At 38.9% G+C, this 21,666-nt stretch overlaps 2 protein-coding genes across 2 annotated transcripts; both read right to left on the bottom strand.

Moving 5' to 3' along the window:
* Positions 1 to 3,262: 3,262 nt before the first annotated feature.
* LOC116125463 (adenylate isopentenyltransferase 5, chloroplastic-like) lies at positions 3,263 to 4,114 on the bottom strand. The gene has a single exon (XM_031411175.1). The coding sequence runs from the start codon at positions 4,112 to 4,114 to the stop codon at positions 3,263 to 3,265; it is 852 nt and encodes a 283-aa protein (XP_031267035.1).
* Positions 4,033 to 19,479, bottom strand: LOC116125483 (UPF0496 protein At4g34320-like). The gene is made up of 2 exons (XM_031411194.1): positions 18,136 to 19,479; positions 4,033 to 4,119 (listed from the first exon to the last, which is right to left on the bottom strand). The coding sequence occupies exon 1, from the start codon at positions 19,473 to 19,475 to the stop codon at positions 18,144 to 18,146; it is 1,332 nt and encodes a 443-aa protein (XP_031267054.1). The 5' UTR covers positions 19,476 to 19,479; the 3' UTR covers positions 4,033 to 4,119; positions 18,136 to 18,143.
* Positions 19,480 to 21,666: the final 2,187 nt, after the last annotated feature.

Here is a 21,666-nt window from a genome sequence, read left to right as displayed (position 1 = left end):
ACTCAACTTGCACTAATAATTAGAAGCCAATAATTAATTAATTTAATTTAAATATTATGTTTACGTAAAAGAATGTCTTAACTCTTAAATACTCCATTTTACAATGATAATAAGAGTAAACGTCTTTTTCCCACCCAAGGTTTACCTTAATGACACTTTTCCATCCAAAAAGTTTCAAAATACTACTTTCCAACGCAATATTTAATTTTCATTAATACCCAAAATACACTTCACTTTCTCAATCAGTGTTCGATGAGTTATCAAAAGTCAAGGTAAGAGGGTTTTTGTAGAATGGAGGCCGGTGGATTAAATGGTGGTGGTCGATTGAATGTTCGCCCCTGGAATCATCCAGAAATTAGCTAAGAACATGAAACCTTATTTTTGCGGTGGTTGACAATCGACGAGAAATCAAGTGCCGTAGTGAGAGGGGTTTTCTAGAGAGGAGATCAGAAGTTTAAATGGTGATGATGAGGAGAATTTTTGGCATCGAAATCGGCTTTGGGTAGTAACAAAATCTTAACTTTGGGTGAAAAAATAGTATTTTGAAACTTTTTAGGTAGGAATGTGTCATTAAGGCAAACCTTGGGTGAGAAAAATTTGTTTTCTCTAATAATAATAAAAAATAAAATAAAATTCCGAAGTGAGACTTATGACGTCATCAATTTTTGTGGCGGCTGATCTCCAACTTTTAGACCGCCCTCTACCGATGTGTGTCGTACAAGTTGAAGTTGAAGCCATGTAAACCAACAGCCTCTAAGATCGCGTGTTTCATGGGCTTCAAAGCCCGGCCCATTAGATCCCACATCTTTCTTCAAGAATCCGCCAATAATAAACTGTAAAATAGGTTTCCATCACCATTTTCTCTCAGGCTTCTTCTGCTTCTTTGTTCTTTCTCGGCCACTTTTATCAAACACAGAGGTGGCTTTTGGATGAAACTCTTCTCTGATGACTTCATCAACTAACCCTAATTCCACCATTGATCAACTCGTTTTCGCTACAAAAAGTTGGTAAAGCGACATCCAACCAGAAAATACAACTTGGATCCTCTAGGAGAGCTCTGTATATAGTTGTTGGAACCATCTCCAATGATCAGGATACAACCGTTTTGTATAATACAATGAATGGTCATTAGGGTTAAGGTGACAAAACTCTTGAACTATGAAATCTTCATTAGGGTTTATAAAACCCTAATAAGTGGTGAGACACCTAAACCCTAACAAATGGTGATAATATCAAGACCTTTGCAAACTTAAATTTTGTCAGAATTGATAGTTTCCATTGGAAAAAAAGTGGCTAGCAAAATGGAAAGTTCGGTTTTTTTCTAGTGCCCGTTGATCCCATAAGAAAAATAACCTTGTTGTGACCTTCGTTAAAGGAGTCCATATTGACAATACTACAAAAGAGTCTCCTCTTGTGGCTGGATAGTAAACCCTTTAGCCATTGAAGTCAGCTATACCCAGGGGGTCTTGTGTTTGAGTCGCAGGAGAGGTGCCTACCACAGTTGTGCAATTACCTTGATCCATTAAGCTTGTAGGGTGTTCCGGGGCCCTAAGGACTAGACAAACTCCAATGTGGGTCTGGATACCTCAAATACCCTAAAAAAAAAAAAAAAAAAAGTAATTCGCCATGCCCACATTATAATCTTTATATAATTGAAAATTAAGAAAAAATTACTCTACACCAAAAAATAAATAAATAAAATAAAGAATGACTAATGATATAAGAGAATAAAATATATTGCATGGAAGAGACTAACCAAAATTTTTTGTGCTTTGAAAAGATTAGTGAACCCACCTTTGGGTAGCTCAAGTGGTAGGATGAGTGTTGGGATATATGGTTAAGAGGCACAGTCTCAAGTTCGAATCCCCCTAGCTCCCAAGATTTAAGTAGGGGTCGTAACAATGGGTTGCCGCTAGTCCCCCACGAGGATTAGTTTAGAGGATAGGTCGAGGTGCTTGTAAACTGGTCCGGACACCTTGATTAAAAGAAAAAAATACAGTGATTTATTTGCCCATATTATGATGATTAATAAATTAGATAAAAAAAAAAATGGCATATTCAAATTACAAGGAAAGTTTTAAACAAATCTTATATACCTAAAAAGTCATATATGTATCTATTATTTTTCTTAAAATTTTAAATTTTTATTTAACTCTTCCCTTTAAAGATTTCATCTTTATATATAAGTATTTCAATTAAAATATAAATTAATGAATATAAGTACCAATTATAATACTTTATTAAATTCCTTAAAATTAGGGTGCCCAAATTAATGGGAAATTACTTGGTTCTTTTTAAGTAGAAGCAAATAGAATTTACGAGTATAATATGATAAAATTATGTATAGATAATTAGATACATTGAACATTCGGTTTTGGCCCCTTTATTTTATATATACTCTTCATTTAAACCTGGCATATCCCAGATTAAGAAACTAATATTAAACCAAATAAAAAATACATATATGGAACAAAAAATCTCATTATTAATCAAGGTAATTTACAAGTATGTCTTCAATAACAACATTAAATAACATGTTCATAATATGTTTGTCACATAATTATTAGGTTTATTGTCTCTTGTATACCCTCAGGTTTAAGGAAATATAAGCAAGACTCTATAGATATTAGAATTTATCAATTACCTCCTCTCGTATTTCATAAAATCATGCAAGGATGATAACCCCTTTGTGTGTGAACCACCTCTGGGTGACATGATGGAGCGATAAAGACTCTTGGATGTATTATTCAAGAGGTCTTGAGTTTGATTCCTCTCGATTGTTAATAAAGGTGAACATTGGAGGTCTTGGATGTATTTATAATATTTACAATTTGACCCCACAAAATTTTATTGTAAATTTATTAACTTAAATGTTTTAAACTCACTCTCTAAAAATCCTAGATACGTAATTGCTGGAAGGTATACCGAGTCATTAACTTCAGGATCCCAAGAGATTATTCAAGATGCACACAAATTAGTCTGAACACCCCTAATAATAATTAAAAAAAAAAAAACGGCGCGCGTGTGTATATCCGAAATTAAGGAAAATAATATTAAACCAAATAAAATATATTGTTATTGTGGACTAAATGAAGACACCATTCTTCATTTTTATTACAGGACAGGAACAATCCATCATTTATTACTCACTAGTTATTACATAATAGAGAGACTGATATTCGTATCTCATTGTCCTTCTAATTCGCCATTGGAATTCCCTGACGAACTCGAGAATAAGACTTGAAAGTAGTAGGTAGAAGACTCAAACATGATGACTCTTCTTCTTCTCTTTCAAAAAATTTCCAACTATCTTCAAGCTAGGTTTCATCACTGCATTCTCCCATGCTTCTTCTGCTTCTTTCTTCCCATTGTTGTCAAATACAGGAGTCGCATCAATCCGGTGAATCTCCCACCCGAGCTCATCTCTAAGTCTTCGAATCTTCTCAAGCTGACTGTTCACCAATTTACAGGTGTTATCCTTGATCTCTTCGATAGCAGCATTGAGTAAGATCTTTTTAGTGGTTTCATCAACCATGTCATGACCTTCAATTTCCAGGTACTTGTGCATCTCCGGAGCCCCAATAGCTCGTCGGATTCCCCGCGTATAGTCTGCCTCAGGATCAAACATTTCTCTGACTTCATCCACTAACCCCAATTCAACCATGTTATCAACCCGTTTGCCTACGTACCTGTGCAAAACAGGTAATGATACATCCATCCAAAGAAAACAACAATCAAAGTTTTTCCTAAACTGTATAGTTGGATCTTCTACGAGAGCTCTGATATAGTTGTTCGAACCACCTACGATGATCGGGATACGACCCTTTTCTATAATACGATGAATGGTCATCATGGTATGTCGACAAAATTCTTGAGCTGTGAAATCTTCATCAGGGTCCAGAAACCCTAACAAATGGTGAGGTACACCGCGAGTTTCATGGGAAGAGACTTTGTTGGTGATGATATCCAGCCCCTTGTAAACTTGGATTTTGTCAGAATTGATAATCTCCGCCGAAAATTGAGTAGCAAGGGCAACGGAGAGTCTGGTCTTTCCCGTAGCAGTCGACCCCATGACAAAGATAACCTGATTGAGCTCGACTCCGGAGAAGTTCATGTTCACTACAACAGTGTCAAACAACAAGATAAACTAATTAATGCCAATAACATATATTCCATTACAAAGATCATCTTATCAAGAAATAATAGCACAATGCAAACCACCCTTGGGTGGCCGAGTGATTGAATATGGACTCTTGGAGTATTACCCAAGAGGTCTTGAATTCAATTCACTTCGATGGCCACTGGAGGTTTACTCGGCCATTAACTTCAGGACCTCGAGAATTAATTGAAATGTACGCAAACTGGTCCGAACACCTCAATCACCAAAATATATATATATAGCACAATGCATGGTTTGATCCCATGACTAGAGCTACATTTAGCATGAAAATTGGAAAACATTCAAGATACTTATCGAAGTCCTAAAGTCGATGCATATATATATAATCACGAAAATTTTCAAGTGTCAACGTCCTAAAGTTTTAACGTGCAGACCAAAAGCGTATCAATGGTTAGCTATTGGTTTCTAGTTGTTAACCTTTAGTCCGCACGTTAAAAACTTCAGGACGTTGACAGTAAAAACGGACTGTTTATACCATTGAAAAAGCAATATCAAATAGATGAAACTCACCTAAATTCTTTGTGAGTTTGAAGGATTTATGATACAAGAGAATATGAGTAGAGAAGATGTAAATTAATGGGAGAAACGAGCTCTGGTTTGATAGATATATATACAAAAATCTCCATTTTGCTCTTGGTTTTTTTTTTTTCCTGAGTTGGCTACATTGAACGTTAACTAAAATTTTAGATTCAATGTTTCTTCATATATATGTATATATACATACATTTCATTAAATCAAATATGGTAATTATCTAATCATAATATGCGATTTCTCTTACCATATTATTGGAGAGTTTTAAAACATGGATAAGATTAAGAGTCCTCTCCTTGTTTCTCTTTGAATTTCAAGTTTTAATTATGTTTTGCCATGTGTCAGTTAATTATAACTTTTAAGGGTCTAGATTTATTGTTTAACTTTCTCTTAAATTTTTACTAATTTTTGGGATTAAATTGCAAATTACAAATGGAGTAAATGAGGAGAATAAAAAAGTCATTATAGAATTGAATGATTAGATTCGATAACTTTACTACACTAATCGAATAAATATTAGTGTCTTCCTTAATCATCCAAATGAGTAACAAGTCATGTATGCTTTAATAAAAGAAGAAATCATTTCTACAATTAAACAAGAAAAGAAAGAAAATAATTATGAAGATAATAGTATAAATTATTGTCCCAAACAACTTCAGATAAATATTTTATTTCATCTTAAATCTTAAATGTAACATATCATATATTTTTTTTGCAATATAATGATAATTATTACTATATGGAGGCAACTTTCCTTAAGACGAGAATTAGAAAAATTATAACTTATTACAATGTGGAGTTTATTCTTATTTATAACTATCCCAAATTGGGAATATAATTTTTTATGACTATATAGATTTTATTCCATATAGAGTATCACTATAGAGAGGTTTTACTGTATACATGAGGTAACAAAAATGGGAAATTTATTAAAAATAAAAGAAAGAAAAATTATGCTCATTTTTTTTTTTTTTTAATGATCAGGGGTATTCAGACCAACGTATGTGCACCTCAACTAATCCCTTGGGACCCTGTAATTATCGATCGGGTAAAAGTTCCAGTGGCTACCACTATTAGCAACTGAAGAGGGACTCGATCTTAAGACCCTCTTGAGTAATATACCCAAGAGCCCTTATAAAACCACTTGGTCACCCAAAAGTAATAACTCATACAGATCGATGTGTTTAAGTGTGTTTGGATGATTTTAAATTAGTGATAAACTTAACAAATTAGAGGAGACGATGTTTCAAACATACAGGGCTGTAATATCAGTTTGTAAGGAATAGTTTATATAATTTAATAATGTTTTGCTTACAATTGAGTTATACAAACAGACAAAAATTGTACAAAGCTTATGCAAATAACTACTCTATCATTTGTTTTTTGTCTATTTGTATGATTCAATTGTAAGCATAACATTGCTTTTTTTTTTAGATATAGGATTTGTTCATGAACCCTAATAAGTGTTTATTGTACTAAACAAAAGGGTTGTATTCCAATTACCGCGGACAAATCAAAGCTGAAAATGGAATTTAAATTATGCATTTTACATATCACAATCCTAGATTTTATTAATAATTATTAATTAGAATATGAGCAAACATATCAAGACGACTATGGTATTTTAGTGATGAATTTGGCATATTTACCTCGCATACTAAGTATGACATTGTTGTTTCTAAAACAAAGTTTAGGTTAGTTTTTATTAAAATTGCGAACACACCCATCGCATTTGAGCTTTTTTTTTTGTCAAGGTCTTCCTCTTATCCCACACGCACAAGTCTTAAAATCATATTAGAAAGAATAGTAAAATTAATTACAAATTCTCATCAAGTTTTCTATTCTAAGGATCCATGTATATAAAATACCACATTCAAATGTGCAACACTGATTCCCTTCCACCCTTTTATAAAGTCAATCCTTGTTCACGTCGGGGTCGCACCGTTACAACTGACACCAAATGCGTATATGATAACAATGGCTATGTATATCGCATGCGGTGAGAATGGTCTTGGCGAGCTGACCATGCTAGAGCTCGGCTGCTTTTATTACTTAAAGAATAGTAAAGACAATGACTCTTTTTACCTCTCGAAGTGATCTACGATCGAGGGAGGGATACACAATTATCCCAGTAACGTCAGGGCATATGAGACGAAATTTTTCTTTTTTCATTACGATGGCATTTGCCACTTTAGGGAGCCGAGTAGGTCTTCCTTTCTTTTACTTAGCGAATTTTCTTTCTTTTAATCTTCACTAATGAACTTTTTTGCTTCTTTGCAGTAAACAAGACAACCAAGTTGTTGGCTCTCGCTGATTTCAACAGAATAACTGCCTTTGGTCTTCTGCCCGAACAAAGTCACGATGCGAGACTGCTCATGACAACCGCAAACTTGCAGAAATACGGCTTCTTCAACCCCAAAGCGACCTTGGAATCCTTACTGAGTAAGTATCCGTATCCTTAGCCAACTTTGTTGTTTGCATGTAGCAAACTGTTTTGCTAACGATGTACGCATGCAGTGACCATGACACCGAAGGTGCCCAGGTTACTGAGAGCTAGACAGTTCACCTTTTCTCGGGTCAGTGCCACTGGACCAGTTGGGGTAGCCCCCACCGGTCCCCTCGTTGGAGGAACATTGGCAGAGGTGCCGGCTCAAGCAGCGGACGCTCCCCAACCTGTGGCTGCCCGACTAAGCAGAAAACTGTGGCCCAGAAATTGAAGAAGAGAAAGCAGCTTCGGGTCAAGGAGTTAGAGTCCGAGCCGGAGGGCTTGGGCATTCAGCCTAGGAGGTTGCAACCTTATCAAGCCTTCCGCTTGGGAAGGCCCTCCGGGGGAACAGCCGACATTACACTTGCCCCTGAGGGTCCGCATGAGGGGCAAGGGTAGGTCGCAACTCTTGGGAGGAGAGCAGACGAGGTGCCACCTGCTGTGGGAATAAGCACTTCCATGTTAGACTCTATGGGGCAACTCCCTAAGCATTTGTAACCAGTGATGTTTACCCTGTTAGAGTGCCAGCTCGCAGAGGCATTTGAGCAGTTCGTGGCCTCTAACCCTGTGGACTTGATGACCATGACATTTCAACTGTAGAGCCAGGTAAAAGGGTTTGTCCTCGTCGAGGACTTTCTTACATTTCCTTACTTTTTTAATGAGAAGGAATTTAACCCCTATTCTTTTCGTTATGCAGTCCCTACTTGCCATGCACTTGGCTCAACAGAAGACTCAATTGGGGGCCGCCGAGGGGCTTATCGAGCTGAGAGAAGAGAACGTGCAGCTGAAACGAGACTTAGAAGCCGTACAGATAGAGATGAACCTATCCACCATTCAGATGAACCAATATCTGTCGGAGAGGAATGCTATGCTCCGCACGGTGGATTTCTAGAAGGTCGAACTGGAGAAGAGAGGAGAAGAAGTTAAAGAGCTCCAAAGGACAATGGCCAGGCTCATCAAAGAGGCTAGCGAGAAAGAGCTGGAGCTACAAAGCGAACTCCTTGCGAGCTGAGCAAGACAGAGCGCAGCTGTGGGAAACCTCCGAGAAGCAGAGGTGGGCACTTGAAGAAGAACTCCAATTGTCTCAGGGACGTGTTGCTTCATTAACTAAAGAGATTAAACGACAAGAGCTGGAAATTGAGAAGAAGGCCACCGACTGGTCAATCTAGTCCATCTATGCCTTTCGACCAAAGAATCTGAATATAGACCTCACCGACATCTTGGATGATTACCAAAGGATCCTTGCTTCCATGGCGCATGCTGATGACGAGGAGGAAGGTCAAGGGCTTGATCAGGAGGAGTACGTCCTGGTGGAACCGATAGCTGACCAGGTGATCGGCGACCAACCTGGAGATACTGAGGTCACGCCTTCGGGGCCTGGGAACGAAGGCCAGTAATGGCTTTTGCTTCTGCTTTCTATAACTATCCCTGTGCTCGCAAATTTGTACTTTCTTTTTTACTTTACAATAAATAAAGAAATTATTTCTTTAATCACTCATGAGTACTTATAATTTTTTTGTACTTCACAAATATTACATGTGGACACGAGGTCACTTTTCTAACTATTTGCAATAGTATTTGCACAAATGATATACGCGAACAAAACTGCACACATGCGAGAAACAATATTACTTTAGAGCTTATCTTTTTTTACAAGGCTTAAAAGAGTAAGTCTTTACAAGAAAATTAGAAAATGAGTTCGGAATTACTGATAATAGAGGCAAAGATGTTCAGCATTCCAAGCTCGTGGTACTTCAGAACCGTTCAGCCTTTTAAGGTGATAAGTCCCCGATCTTATCACTTTAGCGATGTGGTATGGGCCTTCCCAATTCGGCCCCAATACTCCCGCACTTGGTTCTCTTGTACCGAGAAGGATTTCTTTCAGAACAAAGTCATCGACCTAGAAGTCTTTTCTTCTAACCTTAGAGTCGAAGAACCTTTTTGCGCACTATTGGTAGGCTGCTATCCTTAGCTGAGCCTTGCTGAGATGTTCTTCAACTAAATCCAGGTTTGCGTGCATAAGCACTTCATTGTCTGTTTCATTGAACAGGTCTCTCCGAAGTGAACTAGTTCCTACCTCCATAAGGATCATTGCCTCGCAGTCATATGCTAGCGAGAAAGGTGTTTCTGAAATAGAGGTTCTCGGAGTTGTCCTGTATGCCCATAGGACTTCAGGGAGGTCGTCGGCCCAATTACCCTTGGCAGCGCCAAGTTTGGCTTTCAAAGTATGCTTGATGGTCTTGTTGACAGCTTCAACCTGACCATTTGCTTGCGATCTTACGATTAAAGCGAACTTTTATGGATTCTCAGCTCATCGCAAAACTGCTTGAATTCCTCGTTATCGAACTACTTCCCATTATTAGAGATGAGGGTATGAGGAATTCCATAACGGCACACTATGTTTTTTAAGATAAAGTCCTTGAGCTTTTTGGTAGTGATCACGACCAAAGGTTCGGCCTCGGCCTACTTGGTAAAGTAATCCACTGCGACCACCGCATACTTGACTCCTCCCCTACCAACTGGCATGGGTCTAATAAGATTGATTCCCCACATGAAGAACGACTAGGGGCTGGTCATGGTTATCAGCTGGTAGGAAGGAGCTCGCGATATGTTCGCAAACCGTTAGCACTTATCACACTTTTTCACAAAGTTGAAGGTATCTTCTTAGAGTAGGGGCCAGTAATACCCTTGACGAACAACTTTGCTGGTGAGGGATCACGCGACAATGTGATTACCGTAGATCCCTTCATGTATCTCCCTTATGATATAGTCTGCTTCCTCATTGTTTACACATCGGAGGAGAGGGGCGCTAAACCCATACTTGTACAATTGATCTCCTATAAGTGTGTAATGAGCAGCTCTAGTTTGCATGGTTCTTGCCTCGATCTTGTCGTTGGGCAAGGTCCCATCTCGAAGATACTAAATAATTGGGGTCATTCAGAAAACTGACTCGGTCACATTCACAGCCTGTTCGGGTGACTTGATACTAGGGATCTCTATGAATCAAACAGGAATCCTCTCTAGCGCATCTGAGTCTAGCGACGTGGCTATCTTTGCCAAGGCATCCGCGACAGAATTACTGTCTCTGGGGATCTACGTGATCTTGAAGTGCTTGAATGGCTCGAGCACGGCCTTAGCTTTCTTCAGATAACTGATCATGTTTTCTTCCTTGGCCTGATATTCCCCTAAGATCTGGTTAACAACCAACATGGAGTCGCTCTGAATGCTGATCGCGGTTGATCCCATTTCTCTTGCCAACAGCAGACCAGCGAGCAGAGTTTCATACTCCTTTCTAACCCCAAAGCACCTTGGATCCTTACTGAGTAAGTATCCGTATCCTTAGCCAACTTTGTTGTTTGCATGTAGCAAACTGTTTTGCTAACGATGTACGCATGCAGTGACCATACACCGAAGGTGCCCAGGTTCTGAGAGCTAGACAGTTCACCTTTTCTCGGTGTCGTGCCACTGGACCAGTTGGGTAGCCCCCACCGGTCCCCTCGTTGGAGGAACATTGGCAAGGTGCCGGCTCAAGCGCGGACGCTCCCAACCTGTGGCTGCCCGACTAAGCAGAAAACTGTGGCCAGAAATTGAAGAAGAGAAAGCAGCTTCGGGTCAAGGGTTAGAGTCCGAGCCGGAGGGCTTGGGCATTCACCTAGGAGGTTGCAACCTTATCAAGCCTTCCGCTTGGGAAGGCCCTCCGGGGGAACACCGACATTACCTTGCCCCTGAGGGTCCGCATGAGGGGCAAGGGTAGGTCGCAACTCTTGGGAGGAGAGCATACGAGGTGCCACCTCGGTGGAATAGCACTTCCATGTTAGACTCTATGGGCAACTCCCTAAGCATTTGTAACCAGTGATGTTTACCCTGTTAGAGTGCCAGCTCGCAGAGGCATTTGAGCAGTTCGTGGCCTCTAACCCTGTGGACTTGATGACCATGACATTTCAACTGTAAGCCAGGTAAAAGGGTTTGTCCTCGTCGAGGACTTTCTTACATTTCCTTACTTTTTTAATGAGAAGGATTTAACCCCTATTCTTTTCGTTATCAGTCCCACTTGCCATGCACTGCTCAACAGAAGACTCAATTGGGGGCGCCGGGGGCTTATCGAGCTGAGAAAGGAACGTGCAGCTGAAACAGACTAACTACCATTGAAAAAGCAATATCAAATAGATGAAACTCACCTAAATTCTTTGTGAGTTTGAAGGATTTATGATACAAGAGAATATGAGTAGAGAAGATGTAAATTAATGGGAGAAACGAGCTCTGGTTTGATAGATATATATACAAAAATCTCCATTTTGCTCTTGGTTTTTTTTTTTTTTTTTTCCTGAGTTGGCTACATTGAACGTTAACTAAAATTTTAGATTCAATGTTTCTTCATATATATGTATATATACATACATTTCATTAAATCAAATATGGTAACTATCTAATCATAATATGCGATTTCTCTTACCATATTATTGGAGAGTTTTAAAACATGGATAAGATTAAGAGTCCTCTCCTTGTTTCTCTTTGAATTTCAAGTTTTAATTATGTTTTGCCATGTGTCAGTTAATTATAACTTTTAAGGGTCTAGATTTAATGTTTAACTTTCTCTTAAATTTTTACTAATTTTTGGGATTAAATTGCAAGTTACAAATGAAGTAAATAAGAAGAATAAAAAGTCATTATAGAATTGAATGATTAGATTCTACAACTTCACTACACTAATCGAATAAATATTAGTGTCTTCCTTAATCATCCAAATGAATAACAAGTCATGTATGCTTTAACAAAAGAAGAAATCATTTCCACAATTAAACAAGAAGAGAAATGAAATAATTATGAAGATAATAGCATAAATTATTGTCCCAAACAACTTCATATAAATATTTTATTTCATCTTAAGCCTTAAATGTAACATATCATATATTTTTTTGCAATATACAGATAATTATTACTATATGGAGGCAACTTTCCTTAAAACGGGAATTAGAAAAATTATAACTTATTACAATGTGGAGTTTATTCTTATTTATAATTATCCCAAATTGGGAATATAATTTTTTATGACTATGTAGAGTTTATTCCATATAGAGTATCACTATAGAGAACTTTTACTGTATATATGAGGTAACAAAAATGGGAAATTTATTAAAAATAAAAGAAAGAAAGAAAAAAAAAATTATGTTCATACATACTTTTTTTTTTTTTTTTTTTTAATGATCAGGAGTATTCAGACCAACGTACGTGCACCTCAACTAATCCCTTGGGACCCTGTAATTACCTATTGGGTAAAAGTTCCAGTGGCTACCACTATTAGCAACTGAAGAGGGACTCGATCTCAAGACCCTCTTGAGTAATATACCCAAGAGCCCTTATAAAACCACTCGGTCACCCAAAAGTAGTAACTCATACAAATCGATGTGTTTAAATCTGATCGGATGATTTTAAATTAGTGATAAACTTAACAAATTAGAGGAGACGATGTGTCAAACATACAAGGCTATCATATCTGTTTGTAAGGAATAGTTTATATAATTCAATAATGTTTTGCTTACAATTGAGTTATACAAACAGACAAAAATTGTACAAAACTTATGTAAATGACTACTCTATCATTTGTTTGTATGATTTAGTTGTAAGCATAACATTGCTTTTTTTTTTTTAGATATAGGATTTGTTCATAAACCCTAATAAGTATTTATTGTACTAAACAAAAGGGTCGTATTCCAATTACCGCGGACAAATCAAAGCTGAAAATGGAATTTAAATTATGCATTTTACATATCACAATCCTAGATTTTATTAATAATTATTAATTAGAATATGAGCAAACATATCAAGACGACTATAGTATTTTAGTGATGAATTTGGCATATTTACCTCGCATACTAAGTATGACATTGTTGTTTCTAAAACAAAGTTTAGGTTAGTTTTTATGAAAATTGCGAACGCACCCATTGCATTTGAGCTTTTTTTTTTTTTTTTGTCAAGGTCTTCCTCTTATCCCACACGCACAAGTCTTAAAATCATATTAGAAAGAATAGTAAAATTAATTACAAATTCTCATCAAGTTTTCTATTCTAAGGATCCACGTATTTAAAATAACACATTCAAATGTGCAACACTGATTCCCTTCCACCCTTTTATAAGGTCAATCCTTGTTCACGTCGGGGTCGTACCGTTACAACTGACACCAAATGCGTACATGATAATAGTGGCTATGTATATCGCATGCGGCGAGAATGGTCTCAGCGAGCTGACCATGCTAGAGCTCGGCTGCTTTTATTACTTAAAGAATAGTAAAGACAATGAGTCTTTTTACCTCTCGAAGCGATCTACGATCGAGGGAGGGATACACAATTATCCCAGTAATGTCAGGGCATATGAGACGAAATTTTTCTTTTTTCATTACGATGGCATTTGCCACTTTAGGGAGCCGAGTAGGTCTTCCTTTCTTTTACTTAGCGAATTTTCTTTCTTTTAATCTTCACTAATGAACTTTTTTGCTTCTTTGCAGTAAACAAGACAACCAAGTTGTTGGCTCTCGCTGACTTCAACAGAATAACTACCTTTGGTCTTCTGCCCGAACAGAGTCACGATGCGAGACTGCTCATGACAACCGCAAACTTGCAGAAATACGGGTTCTTCAACCCTGAAGCGACCTTGGAATCCTTACTGAGTAAGTATCCGCATCCTTAGCCAACTTTGTTGTTTGCATGTAGCAAACTGTTTTGCTAACGATGTACGCATGCAGTGACCATGACACCGAAGGTGCCCAGGTTGCTGAGAGCTAGACAGTTCACCTTTTCTCGGGTCGGTGCCACGGGACCAATTGGGGTAGCCCCTATCGGTCCCCTCGTCAGAGGAACATCGACAGGGGTGCCGGCTCAAGCAGCGGATGCTTCCCAACCTGTGGCTGCCCGACCTAAGCAGAAAACTGTGGCCCAGAAATTGAAGAAGAGAAAGCAGCTTCAGGTCGAGGAGTTAGAGTCCGAGCCGGAGGGCTTGGGCATTCAGCCTAGAGGGTTGCAACCTTATCAGGCCTTCCGCTTGGGAAGGCCCTCCGGGGGACATTACACTTGCCTCTGAGGGTCCGCACGAGGGGCAAGGGTAGGTCGCGACTCCTGGGAGGAGAGCGGGCGAGGTGCCACCTACTGTGGGAACAGGCACTTCCGTGTTGGAGTCTATGGGGCAACTTCCTAAGCATTTGTAACCGATGATGTTTACCCTGTTAGAGTGCCAGCTCACAGAGGCATTTGAGCAGTTCATAGCCTTTAACCCTGTGGACTTGATGACCATGACATTTCAACTGTAGAGCTAGGTAAAAGGGTTTGTCCTTGTCGAGGACTTTCTTACATTTCCTTACTTTTTTAATGAGAAGGAATTTAACCCCTATTCTTTTCGTTATGCAGTCCCTGCTTGCCATGCACCTGGCTCAACAGAAGACTCAATTGGGGGCCACCGAGGGGCTTGTCGAGCTGAGAGAAGAGAACGTGCAGCTGAAACGAGACTTAGAGGCCGCACAGATAGAGATGAACCTATCCACCATTCAGATGAACCAATATCTGTCGAAGAGGAATGCTATGCTCCGCACGGTGGATTTCTAGAAGGTCGAGCTGGAGAAGAGAGGAGAAGAAGTTAAAGAGCTCCAAAGGACAGTGGCTAGGCTCACCAAAGAGGCTAGCGAGAAAGAGTTGGAGCTACAAAGCGAACTCCTTGTGAGCAGAGCAAGACAGAGCGCATCTGTGGGAAACCTCCGAGAAGCAGAGGTGGGCACTTGAGGAAGAACTCCAATTGTCTCAGGGACGTGTCGCTTCATTAACTAAAGAGATTAAACGACAAGAGCTGGAAATTGAGAAGAAGGCCACCGACTGGTCAATCTAGTCCATCTATGCCTTTCGACCAAAGAATCCGAATATAGACCTCACCGACCTCTTGGATGATTACCAAAGGATCCTCGCTTCCATGGCGCATGCTGATGACGAGGAGGAAGGTCAAGGGCTTGATCAGGAGGAGTACGTCCTGGTGGAACCGATAGCTGACCAGGTGATCGGCGACCAACCTGGAGATACTAAGGTCACGCCTTCGGGGCCCGGGAACGAAGGCCAGTAATGGACACGAGGTCTCTTTTCTTTAATCACTCATGAGTACTTATAATTTTTTGTACTTCACAAACATTACATGTGGACACGAGGTCGCTTTTCTAACTATTTGCAATAGTATTTGCACAAATGATATACGCGAACAAAACTGCACACATGCGAGAAACAATATTACTTTAGAGCTTATCTTTTTTTGCAAGGCTTAAAAGAGTAAGTCGTTACAAGAAAATTAGAAAATGAGTTCGGAATTACTGATAATAGAGGCGAAGATGTTCAGCATTCCAAGCTCGTGGTACTTCAGAACCGTTCAGCCTTTTAAGGTGATAAGTCCCCGATCTTATCACTTTAGCGATGTGGTATGGGCCTTCCCAATTCGGCCCCAATACTCCCGCACTTGGTTCTCTTGTACCGAGAATGACTTCTTTCAGAACAAGGTCATCGACCTAGAAGTCTTTTCTTCTAACCTTAGAGTCGAAGAACCTTTTTGTGCACTATTGGTAGGCTGCTATCCTTAGCTGAGCCTTGTTGAGATGTTCTTCAACTAAATCCAGATTTGCGTACATAAGCACTTCATTGTCTGTTTCATTGAATAGGTCTCTCCGAAGTGAACCAGTTCCTACCTCCACAAGGATCATTGCCTCGCAGTCATATGCTAGCGAGAAAGGTATTTCTGAAATAGAGGTTTTTGGAGTTGTCTTGTATGCCCATAGGACTTCAGGGAGGTCGTCAGCCCAATTACCCTTGGCAGCGTCAAGTTTGGCTTTCAAAGTATGCTTGATGGTCTTGTTGACAGCTTTAACCTGACCATTTGCTTGCGATCTTACGATTGAAGCGAACTTTTATGGATTCCCAGCTCATCGCAAAACTGCTTGAATTCCTCGTTATCGAACTACTTCCCATTATCAGAGATGATGGTATGAGGAATTCCATAGCGGCACACTATATTTTTTAAGATAAAGTCCTTGAGCTTTTTGGTAGTGATCGCGACCAAGGGTTCGGCCTCGGCCTACTTGGTGAAGTAATCCACTGCGAGCACCGCATACTTGACTCCTCCCCTACCAACTGGCATGGGTCTAATAAGATTGATTCCCCACATGAAGAACGACCAGGGGCTGATCATGGTTATCAGCTGGTAGGAAGGAGCTCGCGGTATGTTCACGAACCGCTAGCACTTATAACACTTTTTCACAAAATTGAAGGTATCTTCTTAGAGTAGGGGTCAGTAATACCCTTGATGAACAATTTTGTTGGTGAGGGGTCACGTGACAATGTGATTATCGTAGATCCCTTCATGTATCTCCCTCATGATATAGTTTGCTTCCTCATTGTTTACACATCGGAGGAGAGGGGCGCTAAACCTGTGCTTGTACAATTGATCTCCTATAAGTGTGTAATGAGTAGCTCTAGTTTGCATGGTTCTTGCCTCGATCTTGTCGTTGGGCAAGGTCCCATCTCGAAGATACTAAATAATTGGGGTCATCCAGAAAACTGACTCGGTCACATTCACGGCTTGTTTGGGTGACCTGATACTAGGGATCTCTATGAATCGAACAGGAATACTTTTTGGCGCATCTGAGTCTAGCGACGTGCCTATCTTTGCCAAGGCATCCGCGACAGAATTACTGTCTTTGGGGATCTGCGTGATCTTGAAGTGCTTGAATGGCTCGAGCGCGGCCTTAGCTTTCTTCAGATAACTGATCATGTTTTCTTCCTTGGCCTGGTATTCCCCCAAGATCTGGTTAACAACCAACATGGAGTCACTCTGAATGCTGATCGCGGTTGATCCCATTTATCTTGCCAACAGCAGACCAACGAGCAGAGTTTCATACTCGGCCTTGTTGTTGGATTCTTAGAACCCAAATCGAAGAATGCCATGGATGCAAGTCCCTTTGGGACTAAGGAGGAGAAGGCCTGCCCTTGCCTTTTTCCTGTTCGAGGATCCATCAACATAGAGGCTCCAAGTTGACAGATTCTGAACGGTTTTCTAGGTGACTTCGTTGGTCTGTTGCTTAGATTCCTTAACCGGTTGATACGAGAATTCCGAAATGGAATCGGCAATAGCTTGCCCTTTAATGGTTTCTTTCGGTCTGTACTGCAGATTGAACTGACTCAGTTTCATAGTCCACTTGAGCAATTTACCCGAAGCCTCCGGTTTTTGGAGGACTTGCTTGAGCGGATAGTTGGTCAATACATGGATTATGTGGGCATGGAAATAAGGTCGCAACTTCCTGGAGGCGATAAGTAGGGCATAATCTAATCACTCCATTTCTGGAAACCGCACTTTGGTGCCTAGCAGACGCTTGCTCGTGTAATATACTGGCCGTTGGACCCTGTCTTCTTCCTGAATTAGAGACGGACAGATATAATAGGAGAATTTCTTGAGGTAGAGGTTTGGATAGAAGATGTGGATAGAAGATGTGGCTTTCCGAGGTGCTCTTTTATGCTTTGGAATGCCTGTTCGCACTTGGAAGTCCATTCGAACTTCCTGTTGGCCCTGAGTATATTAAAGAATGGCAAACATCGACCTGTTACCTTTGATATGAAGCGACTGAGAGCCGCTATTCGCCTATTGAGACTCTGAACTTATTTTCAGTTGGTCAGGCTTTTCATCTGAGCGGTCGTAGAACCTTCTTAAGTTCTGACTACCCATGCTAACAAGACTCTGCATCAGCCCTATTTTTCTAGGCATAACAAAAACAAATAACGTAGCAGTCTTGCATTTTTTTTTTTTCCTAGATCCAGATATGTGTATCCAACATACAGTCTAAGAATCAATGAAATTCAGCATCTTCTTGTTATAATACAGCATATGGAAATTAGAAATCTGTCCAGAGAGAAGAACACCACCTACCAGCAGATTCAATGGTTAGGATGCTTTATGATCCTCTGGAGAACCACTGTTCTCGCCCTCCGAATATCGCGGCTGCATGTATCAGCTTGCACTCCCAGATCTTCAACATTCTTCATGAACACACCCAGCTTCTTCTTGATCTCCTCGATTCCACTCTTCACAGCTTCTTCCTCGATCACAAAGTCCACATTTTGCAGAAGAGCTTCAATCTCTATCTCTATTCGATCGATTAGAACCCGGATGTTGTCCAAGTCCTTGATAGCTATATAAGTACCCACTTGCATTGAAGTGATCACTTCCTTCTGTCCTTTCAATGCATTCTCATAGTTTTTCAACAGAGAATCAATCCATTTCCCCATTGAACCCAGAGGGATAGAACTAGCAGCTGCAAGCGCTGCTGCAACAGGCGGGGCAGCCATGGCGGCAGCCACGACTGAGCAAATCAACACAGTAGCAAAAGTAGCAGCAAATATTATACTCGAAACCTTCCTCCAAGAATGGATGTATTTCAGCTTCTTATCAAGCTTGTTCTTCCTCAATTGCAGTTTCTCGAGCATCGATATCTGTTGCTTATAAACAGACTGAAATATCTGGAAGAAATCTTCAGTGAAAGGATCCCCAGCAGCCTTGAAATTCTTCAATTCCTCAAGAGTCCTCACATACCTCTGCCCAGCTCCCATCTCGTTATTCTCCTCCTCGAATTGTTGCAGGGCCACCAGAATCAGCAACTGGCTATCCCGAGCGCGCTTCAAGCACTTCTCCAATGAAGTACAGAAATCCAGAGTCTGCAGTCTACTCTCGAAATACTCCTCGACCAGCTCGAACAACTCCTGACTCTTCCAGAGGTCTTTCTTACATTCCAAGATAACCTTAACCACCTCCTGGTTCATCTCCAGAAGACACTCAGTAACCTCCTTCAGAGAATCAAACGACAGAGCCCGAACTTCAACGCCAACGGCGAGAGTATAGATTACGTGACTGGTTCGCGCCTGCAAGGTGGTGTCGAAGGTCTGCAAGTCGGCGTCAAGACGGCAAGCGGCCTCATAGGAGATGAGTTCAGTTGTGAAGTGGGAAGAAGAAGCTTCAGCGGGCTTCTTGCTCATATTGCCCCCCATAGCTTGGATCAAAAACAAAACCCAGATAAAGAGATAAGTGAGAAGAAGAAGAAGACGAGAGAAAAGTTTGGGAAAGATTAGAGAAGCAAAATGGTTGATAAAAAGGGAAGGAAGAGAGAAACAAGAGGTGAATGAAGAAGGAAGAAGCTTAAAGAGAATTAAAACCGTTAAGGGCCAAGAATTAATGTTGGAAATTATCGAGATTTGAGAATAGCTTGCACGCATGAGAGAAATGGTGAAATGGGAAGGTATTTGTAATATATATATATATATATATATATATAACGCGGAAAGCAATATATTTCTTTCACTCTCTCTCTCTCTAGAATACCTCTTTTCTTTTGCAGTTTTAAAGGGCTAAGCAACTATTACCAAACCAAAACCACAAGATGTAACTAGCCAGACAGGAAAAAAGAGAAAGAAAGCACTTTTTCTAAAAAGTGCTTTTTCATTGTCAAAAGCAAAAACAACCTGAAAGTAATTTAATTTATTAGGTTAAATTTTATGAAAATATAAAATTTTGTAAAATTTTTTGATGTAGTTAATATCCTTAACAAGGATTTTAATATATAGAAAGATGGAATCTAATATATATATATATATTGGTGATTAAGAGTGTCCGGGTCAGTTTACACATACCTCAACTAATCCTTTGGGGTCTTGAAGTTGACAGTCAAGTAAATCCCCTCAATGACCATCTCTATTAACAACTCAGGTGAATCAAACTCAAAACCTCTTGAGTAATACATTTAAGAATTCTAATTGATTGTTGGGTCATCCAATAGTGGTTAAATGGAATCTAATTTTAAAAGTACACACCGAGACTACACACTGACAAAAAATTAATTGCATCAATACATCTTAAATTAGGTTTTACTATCTGTTTATAAATAAAATGTATGAAAATAATCTTTTCTTTTTTTTACTTGTGGTGTTGACATAATATATTACTGAAGAGGTTTTCAATTTTCCTTAGTTACTAATATAGGTAGTCATTAAAAAGTTTATTCTGTCGTTAACTTTAAGACCCTGAGGGATTATTCAAAATGCATACAAACTGGTTCGAACACTTTCAATCAAAAAAAAAAAAAAAAATCATTTTCTCCAATTTTGTAGCCATTTCATACAGCTTAAGATAACTTAATGAAATGGCTACAAAATTGGAGAAAGTGATTTTTTTTAACAATAAAGTTTAGAGAGGTAAGGAAGTTGGTAGCTTGAGCTCCAAGAAGGGTGGTAATATCTAATAAAACAACAAAAGACAGCCGGGATTTTTTTTCCAAACGACGATAATACCCTTATATGTGGTCAAGCCATATCCACTAATTTATTCCTAGTAGTCAATTAAATTAAGCTAATCCAACTTACCCATAACCTAATCCAAGCTATTACGTATTATTAATTGCATGTTGGGTCTTTTATTCTTAATTACGTAATTTAATTAAGCATGCAAAATAATATTAAACTATGAGTTTTAAAAACTTTATTATAATGATAAATTTCAATATCTTAATTTTTTTTTTTTTTACTGAAAATTAGCTTGATATTATTACTATACTATGACAAATTTTAATGTACAGAACATGAGATAAAAGAGCCTGCATTGCAAAATAATAGCAAAAAATTAAAATATATCAACATAAAATAAATACATAACCTGTAAATTTTGGTAATTAATCCTTAAAGGAAGCTATTTTATAGCAACCCACTATCGGGACCCTCTAGGTAAATTATGGGTAAAGGTATTACATCTTAAGTTGAAGTCCTATACAGTTCCCTTGATTGGCCTTTATCGTTGGACTATCCATGGGTGGATAGTTTAGAAATTATTTTTCTTTTCGGAAATTAAAATACTTAAACTATAATAGAACACAAATGATTACATATTACGTAAAAATCATAAAAATAATCAAGAAATAAGAAGAATATATCTGATTTGATCGATGTTTACTGTAATAGAGTCATTGAAAAAATTCACCAAAATAAATATGTCAAAACAATTCAAGAACTAATAGAAATATATATTATTATGAACTTGATATAGAAACTTGCTAACCAAGAAATTTAATTAAAATTTTAATAAATAATTAAAATAATATCATGCACTAATTTTGACGTAGACGAATCAAATTATTTCTAATTTTTTTTTTTTTTTTTTAATTATGTGCTTAATTAAAATTAATGTTAAATCCGGAAAGTGTTTGAATGTAGTGGCAGTTATGTAATTAGTGACGAAATCCAGGGGCGTTTATACGGAGACTCATGAGATCAGATAGCCTTTTATAAAAGCCTAAACGAAAGCGAAGTTATTTATGATTCTCCGCGTGCGTTTTGCCGAGTCACAGCCAGGTTGACACGTCACAAATTTGGCAACACGTGGCGGAAATGTAATGGTTGGGAATTGAGGCCGCCATTT

The sequence above is a fragment of the Pistacia vera genome, unplaced genomic scaffold, assembly GCF_008641045.1.
Source record: "Pistacia vera cultivar Batoury unplaced genomic scaffold, PisVer_v2 Contig166, whole genome shotgun sequence".
Classification (NCBI taxonomy): domain Eukaryota; kingdom Viridiplantae; phylum Streptophyta; class Magnoliopsida; order Sapindales; family Anacardiaceae; genus Pistacia; species Pistacia vera.
The sequence above is the reverse complement of the archived record's forward strand: the minus strand, read 5'-3'. Positions and strand labels throughout refer to the sequence as shown.